At 40.3% G+C, this 9363-nt stretch overlaps 2 protein-coding genes across 7 annotated transcripts in view; one reads left to right on the plus strand and one right to left on the minus strand.

Annotated features, from left to right (window-relative positions):
• plag1 (pleiomorphic adenoma gene 1) overlaps window positions 1–2622 on the minus strand; it is an 11571-nt gene extending 8949 nt beyond the window's left edge. The window contains exon 1 of the mRNA XM_034560407.1: window positions 2472–2622. The gene's annotated coding sequence lies outside the window, so the exon portion shown is untranslated. The remainder of the gene's footprint in view (window positions 1–2471) is intronic.
• A 129-nt stretch (window positions 2623–2751) lies between these two features.
• chchd7 (coiled-coil-helix-coiled-coil-helix domain containing 7) lies at window positions 2752–9125 on the plus strand. 6 transcript variants are annotated; one of them, XM_034560372.1, is made up of 5 exons: window positions 2753–3486; window positions 4425–4538; window positions 5036–5095; window positions 5794–5892; window positions 7608–7919. In XM_034560372.1, exons 3-5 carry the CDS (start codon window positions 5042–5044, stop codon window positions 7710–7712), a joined length of 258 nt encoding a protein of 85 aa, XP_034416263.1. In that variant the 5' UTR covers window positions 2753–3486; window positions 4425–4538; window positions 5036–5041; the 3' UTR covers window positions 7713–7919. The 6 variants fall into 6 exon arrangements, with proteins under 6 accessions (XP_034416266.1, XP_034416263.1, XP_034416265.1 ...); XM_034560374.1 differs by having other exon boundaries at window positions 2753–3220; XM_034560378.1 differs by having other exon boundaries at window positions 2753–3113.
• Window positions 9126–9363: the final 238 nt, after the last annotated feature.

Raw genomic sequence — 9363 nt, forward strand, 5'->3', positions numbered from 1 at the left:
TATATACTGGTATGGTAAACTGCTGCATTGGAATTAATATAGATATTTACTGTACATTTAACATACAAGTAAGACAGGCACATGCAGGTGTATGTATTAATAACACAGGTATGGTTGTACTACAGATATTACTAGTAAATAAAGTGTTCCTATTAGTAAATGGTCAACAGCATATAGAACACAGGGGTAGTTTAGTTACAGCAATGTCACGTGACACTATTACACAGTTTGTATTTACTTGGTATGATTAGCATGTAGAAGTGATCTTATATCCCTGTGCAGGGTCACAAGGTGATCACATTAAGCCATGACAGACATATGTGAGCTCTCCACAAAGGGAATATTTTAGAAATGGCTACATGGTTCATTCAAAATCGGTAATAGCTCCATTGCCCAAACGTCTCCATATGTAATGCCTTTTACCCGGTTCCCAATACCGACTGGAGAATAGGTCCCAATGCGCCTGGTTTTAGTCTAGAGACGCCTGGTAACTGATATCTGGGATTCATATGAATACAAATAAGATAGCGTATTACATTAAAGTGTGTATTTCCAACAGAAATGTTTATAGAATGTAGCTCTTGCCATTAAAATGCAAATAGATGAAACTGTGCTAACTAAACACATCAATAGACGACATCCGCCATCACACATTCTCTTATTATATATTAGTGAACATTTTCCACAAAACAAAAAATTCCCACATTGCCCGAATTATCAGTCTGCAAAACTTGACAAGATCTGCTCTTATTATTATTATTATTATATTTTAAAAAATCGATCTATGACTTCATCCACTGTCTCATTGTGATTGTGAAAAGGGATGACATTTCTGTATTACAGTAATTTAATTCAAAACGTTCTGAAACATGAAAGCATGGCCGTTAGAAGAATCAATCCAATGCTTATGATTTATCAATAGAGATCAAAACATATCTTAAATATTTTTCCAAAAGTATACTTACTATCAAGACTAAAATGCCTTGTGCTTGATAAGACCAAGAGAGAGTTGCTATTGCTGCTAGACGACTGAACTCAGGACAGGAAGGTGCTTCAGATGGAGCATTTATATGAAAGGAACCCGGAGGACGAGGACCAGTGCAGGCTTCATAACAACACGTGCAGCTTATTTAAATGTGCCACTATCAATTCTTTAAATGTTCATGAAAATATGGAATCACTTAATTTGTCATTAAAATGTCTTGTTAAGGATGTTCCATTTTTAGAAAACTCGGCAAGCATTTAAAAAAGGTAGACAGGTTTCATTTCCTGGACAGTTGATGAACAGTGAGTTGAAATGCAGGACTTGCATATCACATCCCTCACAGATTGTTCCGGTCCACATTTTGACCTCCATCTTTTCCAACAACATTACAAATATAGAAAATGACCTGTGAGCATAAACTTAAAGCAGTATTTAAGTCTCAGGTGAAGCCAACAGCAAACATGTAACATCCGTCCTGCAGGCTGAGTCCAGCTGCCGCTCTAGGACCAGGTCTTAATGTGCTCAGTGCACCCTGCACAGCGTCCACGTGAGCACAAGTTGACTTTTGGTCTTTAAAGACTCTCAGCCAATTAGTGAGCTTCAGTTCTCCCCATGTTGACCTGCAGCGGGTCCTCTATTCGACCTGCAGCGGGTCCTCTATCCGACCTGCAGCGGGTCCTCTATCCGACCTGCAGCGGGTCCTCTATCCGACCTGCAGCGGGTCCTCTATCCGACCTGCAGCGGGTCCTCTATCCGACCTGCAGCGGGTCCTCTATCCGACCTGCAGCGGGTCCTCTATTCGACCTGCCCCCGGTGGAACAGAGGCAGAGCAGACCCTGAGAGAAGCACGGCAGCATGTCACGAGCCGCGTCGTGGGTGCACGTCGTGTTAGGAAAGGAGATGAGTGGATCGATATGTCGCCACTGCTGATGATGAAGCGTGTGTATCGGGCAAAGTTACATGGATGCAAAGAGCAGGAAAAGTTCTGCTGAATCCAAGTGCGCCTGTTCATCGCACTGCCGGCGTTATTATGTTATAATATATGTGTAGGCTATATATATGTATATATATGTATATATATATATATATATATATATATATATATATATATATATATATATAGACACACACACACACACACACACACACACACACACACACACACACACACACACACACACACACACACACACACACACACATAGTGAGGAGGCTCTGTACAACTTTACTCAACTTTCCCTTTCTACAGGTTCCTGTAGTCTTTAAAGTTCGTGAGCACGTACCGTGACACTAATATGACCAGTGACATAATGTATTGTTATTTAAAGTAAAACGTGTGCCTTCCGTTGTTTTCTCTGGGGTCCCAAACTGGGTACTGATTAACACAAACTTTTTCCCCAGCTCACCCCTCTCTCATAATTTAAATAACCCCGATATTTTAATTCAAGAACTGAGTAACCGTTGACTTAATTTACACCAAACTTACCCCGGTCGCTTTAACATCCTTTCTGTTGGGTTTTTCTTGACTTTCAACTATTTTCCGAATTTTTAATAATTTTTTTCTCATATTTTTTGCTAGACGCGGCGGGCCTGAAAATTGTTTGCTTTCCTCTCTTTCGAGCAGCCATTGTGTGTATGCGCTGCGATGCAACCGCACTATGATTTAACCACGCCCATTTGAAGTCCCGCCTACTTGGGTTTTTTTATTCGTGTAAGTCGCTGCCACTTCCACTTCAAGCCATATACAGTACTATTCAGTAAAACTCAGTTGTGTGACTTGCTTGATGTATTGTTAATCTTTTAAATTTGGTTTAGCACAACTTAAAACGATAGGAAGACAAACTTGTCGGCCAAGTAATTCAATTGGCTCTCGATATTGTCAGTCTACGTTGTCAGTTTTCAGGGGATCCTATTGGCTGATGTTGCTGTCAGTTATCAGTGACGGTGGGGCTGATTTTCCTGGTGCGCTGTTGTAACAAGGAGGGAGCGTGGAGCAGTGTGCAGCCTGACGGAGAGCTCTTCTGCTGGAGCCCCATTAGCTCCACATGTATGCGGCACTATTGTTGTTCAGTAGCCGCCCGACGCCTCTCGGAGCAGCCAATGGGAAATGCACGACCTTTGAAGAGACGTTAGTAGCATTTCCTTCGCTCGTTTCCTCACTGGTGTGTGGATATCAGGCGCGTTCACACCGGCGGATACCAGTTGGCAGCCTGTTTGTAAAGCTAGGTCTCCACTGTAAGTTGGCAGCCTGTTTGTAAAGCTAGGTCTCCACTGTAAGTTGGCAGCCTGTTTGTAAAGCTAGGTCTCCACTGTAAGTTGGCAGCCTGTTTGTAAAGCTAGGTCTCCACTGTAAGTTGGCAGCCTGTTTGTAAAGCTAGGTCTCCACTGTAAGTTGGCAGCCTGTTTGTAAAGCTAGGTCTCCACTGTAAGTTGGCAGCCTGTTTGTAAAGCTAGGTCTCCACTGTAAGTTGGCAGCCTGTTTGTAAAGCTAGGTCTCCACTGTAAGTTGGCAGCCTGTTTGTAAAGCTAGGTTTCCACTGTCTCTGTCACGTTCGCCATTCCATAACAATGTTTCAACTTGGTCACACGAGTGAAGGTCAACGGGCTCCACAGTCTCGTTCAGTAAGACGTGTTCGTTGGTCCATTTACAAGATGGTGTATAGAGAGGAAGATACACGTTTCAATTAGGCATACATTTAACCACTAAACTGAAATTATTTCAGTAAAGTCTAAATAATCCTGTTTTTACTCGTGGACTTGTTTCTGAAACTGATCTGGGTCTGAGGACATATTCCTTTTTAATGGACTGGAATAATGACCTGGACAGATATAGCTTCAGTATCAGCCTTTTTGTTGGTGACAAGTGACAAGAAACTGCATTACAGAAAAAACAAAGATATGTTTGAGGTAATACAAGTACTGGTAAATGAAAGATGCAAGACAACATAACGATTCATTAAAACATATGTTGCATGACATCATTTATAAGTTTACTTTTGATAGTTGGTGTAATATTTGCTGTTTGTGTATTTATCAATTGTTAAATGATGTCTGTGACTAACAGGGACGACATCTTCTGCGATGTGATCATATCGCTGGCACGAGACTCTGATCGTTCCTCTTATGTTAATGAAACTATGGAACCAGTCTCACTTTAGGAGAAGTCTTGTTGTGTTGTCAGAAGACAACGGTGGAAACCCGTTTAAAAGGTCTGAGACTCTTTTTATTATTAGAATAGGCTTGTGTCGCTACTTTATTAGAGACGGACTCGCAGGATGACACATTGGCTCTCTTCCGGTTTTCAACCGGAAACACCGCTGTTCAACGTGTGACTTTACACTAGTCTCCAAAGAAAAATCCGATATGTGTTGACATTGTAATAAAAAGACGCATTCATGAGGACATCTTTGTATTTTCTCCCTGTTTTCAACATTAACAGACATTCAGGCATTCAGCTGAACGTTTCCGGTTTACAAGGTGGACCAGTGTTGCCTGGTCTACTGGGTGCTGCTGCCCTCTAGTGGTAGGCGGGCTCTACTGCGGAGGCACAGTGGTAAACACACACCTTTGTAGATCCTGCCTCGCATAAGTGTAGCAACATTCCGTGTAAAAAGACAGCCGGATCAGTTGTAACTTGTTAATATGTTGAACTTTTCCTTATCAATAATTTAGAAAGGATGAGTTTAAATTTATGATCATTCATTTTCTGTCGAATGACTAATTCATTAATCAATTCTAAATTAAAAAGCAAGTTTGTTAGTTCTCCTTATAATCAACAGTTATCAATTCACTGTTCTTCACATGCTGGTGGTGAGGCCTCAATAGTTTTTATGAATTGGTTTCAGTCTCTATCTTCTAAAAATACATGACGTGTTTAGAATGCTCAATTACAATATTACTGAGGGGTCACCTACTTAGTTTATTAAATATAAAAGTAGCTGTAGTAATCATCACTGTATGTCATCACAGTTCCATGGGATAGTTGCGTGTAAACTCACACGCAAAGAGGTAAACCAAGACTGAGCCTGTTTTATGTCTATCTTTACACAGGTCCGGATGGATAAAACTGTTCGGAAAGTTCGGAATCGGGACACCAACCCATGCATCGAAGTAAGCTCACCGTCCCTTTGCATCCCTCGTGTCAAACATCTGCAAGGATGAGTACTGTCTCCTATGCCGCGTTCGCACCTTTTCATGAGTGGCTTTTCTCCATGGAAATGGGTATCGGTTATTTCCGCCATCTACCATGGAAGAAATAACCACTATTTTTGTTGCAGTCCCACTTATCCCCAGAAACAAACTAAATGCCTTCTTGCCTGGGTTCTTAACATCATCCGCAGGCGATCCGTGGATTTCATTGAGGTGTATTCACTGTTTGTAGCAGGCCACACATCGGCTGGTTTACTGCAGCTGTATGAACTCAAAATATCTGTGATATAATTGCAATAAACAAATAAATGGGATGCAGAAATAACTACATAATGATGCAGATTTGTAAAAAGTCTGAATTCATGTTTTGTTAGTTCTCTCCAAGCAAGACAACAAGCAAACAACTTTAAAAAATGTGTTTTGTCAATGGAGCTTGGATCGATCGATGTTAGGCCGAGCTAACATTGTAACAGCTCCATCAATACTGTCAACTAGGCGTAAATACGGCAGCATGGTTATTGTTCGTACCATATGGTGATGACAGCAGCATCTCAACGCTGACAGGCAGCGGCACCAAATGTGAAATGTGTGCTGCGTTTGGTGTGAACACAACATGCATTTTTCATTCTGTTCTGTTGTTGGAACTTCTTCTCTTTCAGGAAAGCGATGCCTCCCAGAAGTGTTTGGGTGCTTACAACTATGATTCAAGCATGTGCTCAGCTTATTTCCAGAGATATAAGAACTGTCGGAAATACTGGGTGAGTGTATGTCTTCAGTGTCAAGGAGAACAAACAGGGAAGACCTGGTCCTCCCCACACCCAGATTGTAGAAATGAAATATCATTTATTTTCATTTTACACGTTACTTGGCACTTATATATTTTCTTCATCATAAACAGTCAAACCAGCAGTATTATTTGTGCTTTTACTCATGTAGATGACTATAAGCACATTTCAATTATAAAATATATAAACCAAACTTAACTCAAATCCAATTTGACGAAATATGTTATCAGGAGAGGGCCAGACTACCACACTCGTGGTCAGCTGTGGATCAGCTGATAAAATTATCAGCATCTGTAAGATATCGTCAACTAGTGTTAAATAACTGCAGAGAGAACGTCATTAGTTTTCAATCTTCTAATACTGTGCATGATCCGATGTGAGGTCAAAGGTCAGGGATGTCCTATGTGTACAGATTGTAAAGCCCTCTGAGGGGAGTTTGTGATATTGGGCTCTACAAATAAGTGTTTGGGTAAAACCGCTGCAGTGAACACAACTTTATTTGTGTATGGTTAATTCCATAGCGACAGATACAGCATGGTGCACACAGAAAAACTGATTGGGCCATTTCTGTGCACACTAAAATCAACAGTCAAATTCCCCAAAACAACATTGCTGATCATTTTAAGTGTTGATTGTAAAAGCAAATGTTGGATTTGTCCCAAGTATCAGAGCTCACTGGAGAAACCACAGAGTCACACTTTACCTTCTCCAGTCACCTCACCTGGCAAATTTTCACCACCTGCACATAAGGAATGTGTCAATTAGCAACGACTGGAATTAAAACCAATAACAGCTTTCGTACAATCACTCTAACAAACACTTAGTTTCTGTCAGAATACTTGTTCCCTGTTCCTTCTCTCTGTAATTGCTGTGATTCTCCGTAAAAGGACCACAGATTAGCTGCTCATTGCTATGCAGCCACATTCATGAGGTGCATTGCATTGAGCATTTATAGTTGAATGTGGGCGTGTAGAGGGCTGAATTAGGGATTTATACAAGGAAATAGCTCACTGTCAGCGTACGCAATGTTTTATAAATCTGAATACTTTTTGGCGTTTGTGCATTTCCTCCTTTTTGAATGTACACAAACATTTAGTGGGAATCCTACACTCTGTTTTATAAAAGAGACCCCTGTTCGTGGGTGGGAAGACAGCGCAGGTTGAGTCCTTGACGCTGCAGTAGTGACACCCACTGGTCCACAGAGAAGGACAGAAGTGGGTGACGGAGCAGCTCACAGCACCGTGACGCACGAAGGTGTCACATGTTTGTCATCTGTTGGAGAACAGAAGAAAGTCCACTAACGTTAATTAGAAATACAATTTAATAAAAGGCAAAAAGAGTCAAGTATTTGCTGTCTTTCTGAATTCACCCAAAGGTTTAGCGTTTAAAAAATAATCTGATTTGAAGCAACAGAGGCCAAGATATCTTGACTTTTAAACGATGTTAAGAATAACAACTAGTCACCTTTGACATTTCTAAAACTCTGAACTGAATGCTGTCACAATAAAAATTCTTCTCAGATTAGTTCATACAAGGTAGGTAAAAAAAATGGAATCTTGTTTTCTCTTATGCCAACTATATGGAACACAACCATATCTTTTGGTAGAGTTTCTACTAATAATGGATAATTAATAATGGGCGAAAGAGTTAGTCATATGTTTTAATGTAACGTGTTTGCCTCTTTGCAGCACAGCATAATGCTACAGAGGAGAAGAGACGGCGTGAGACCCGACATGCCCACTGCTGCAGAGAGGCAAGAGATGCTCGCTGCTGTTGGAGGCAACCCGTACTGAGACACGGAGGACATTTAGTACCCTGGTGATACCAGTACAATGCTTGGCTGGTTACACTGGGACCAGGTTGTGTGGAAGAGACCATCTGTAAGTGGTCTATCATAAAAAGAAAATGATATTGTTATTGTTTATTGAGGTTTATGAATGTTGGCCTGACACTACATAAAATGAGTTAAGAGCTTTTTGTTTGAAGGAAAACATCTTGTACAACTGAGATCCTGTTTTGTGTCGATTAGTCCTGAACAAGTGAACCAAAGAGCTCAACTGTATATTCACAACATGAAACTGTGGAGGACTTCTCCATCTATGACATCTAAAGTCTGATATCTATCATCTGTCTAGCCTTAATAGAATAGCAGTGTTGTATCTACATTATTATTTCCCTAATTTGATTAGTTAGATTTTATGATATTCTATTCAGTTTATTTTGTATAGCCCAATATTACAAATTTGCCTCAGAGAGCATTACAATCTGTACACATACGACATCCCTGACCTTTGACCTCCCATCGGATCAGGAAAAACTCCCCAAAAATAACCTTTCACAGGGAAAAAAGTGAAGAACCCTTCAGGAGAGCAACAGAGGAGGATCCCTCTCCCCGGATGGACAGAAGAATAGATGTCATGTGACCAGATGAACAGAGTTACATAAACACATTACATGAATATGACAATGTATGAATGGAATTCCAATCCATGAAACAGAAGGAGGTAGAGATATCTAAAGTCAGAACAATAATCAGATGATTGATAATTGCAAGAAAGCACAGAACCTTGTGGAACTCCGTGATTAACGTTGGTGGTCATTGAGGCTTCATCGTTTACAAATACAAACTGAGATCAATCTGATAAATAGGATTTAAACCAACTTAGTGCGGTACCTGAAATGACAATCGACTGATCCAGTCTCTGTAATAGGATGTCATGATCAATGGTGCCTCGAGGAATGTGAGTATTAATATGACTTGGAGGAGTTGATTCATTTAGGCTGACATATTCTTCATGGCTCAGCCAGGTTTCCCACATTGTTTGCTGGGCACCTGGACAACCAGTGGTTGAAGATGACATGTATCTATACATGTCATCATTGATCAGATTAGGGAGAGGGCCAGAAAAAATAATACATAAATAAAAGAAGTCCACTGTTCATATCATTTAACAGAAAAAGGTAAGATCAGAAGAAAACTAATGTACATGAAAAGAGATGCATTCATGATCAGAGAAAGGCCCTAGATACATTTTAGCTGTCTGGAAAGATGCTGGATGCTATATAATGTCATACCAGTCCAGTTATATAGACCGATAGCTTAGATGTCACATACAGGCCATAAGTATTTGGACTCTGACACTGTTTTTCTAATTTTGCCTGGTTCCACGACTGCAATGGATTTAAAATAAAGCAATCGATATGTGGTTGACGTGTAGACTTTCAGCTTTATTTCAATGGATATAATATAACAAAAATATGGCATTAACTGTTTGGGAATAACTAACGCTAACTAATATTCATAGAACATATCTTGCCCAAGGACACATTGACATGGTGCTGGGGATTGAACCACCGATCACTGTTGGCCCAACTAGGAATCAAATTGTTTCATCAGCACATGACTTAAATTTTTCCAAATAGGAATTTAAAAATAACAGTTTT

This window comes from Cyclopterus lumpus, chromosome 20 (assembly GCF_009769545.1).
Source record: "Cyclopterus lumpus isolate fCycLum1 chromosome 20, fCycLum1.pri, whole genome shotgun sequence".
In the NCBI taxonomy this organism is placed as follows: domain Eukaryota; kingdom Metazoa; phylum Chordata; class Actinopteri; order Perciformes; family Cyclopteridae; genus Cyclopterus; species Cyclopterus lumpus.

Coding starts and splice junctions, on each gene's coding strand:
- chchd7 (XM_034560375.1), top strand. CDS start 5,042: ATGGATAAAACTGTTCGGAAAGTTCGGAATCGGGACACCAACCCATGC. Junction 5,096..5,793: donor ACACCAACCCATGCATCGAA/GTAAGCTCACCG, acceptor CTTCTCTTTCAG/GAAAGCGATGCCTCCCAGAA. Junction 5,893..7,607: donor AGAACTGTCGGAAATACTGG/GTGAGTGTATGT, acceptor GCCTCTTTGCAG/CACAGCATAATGCTACAGAG.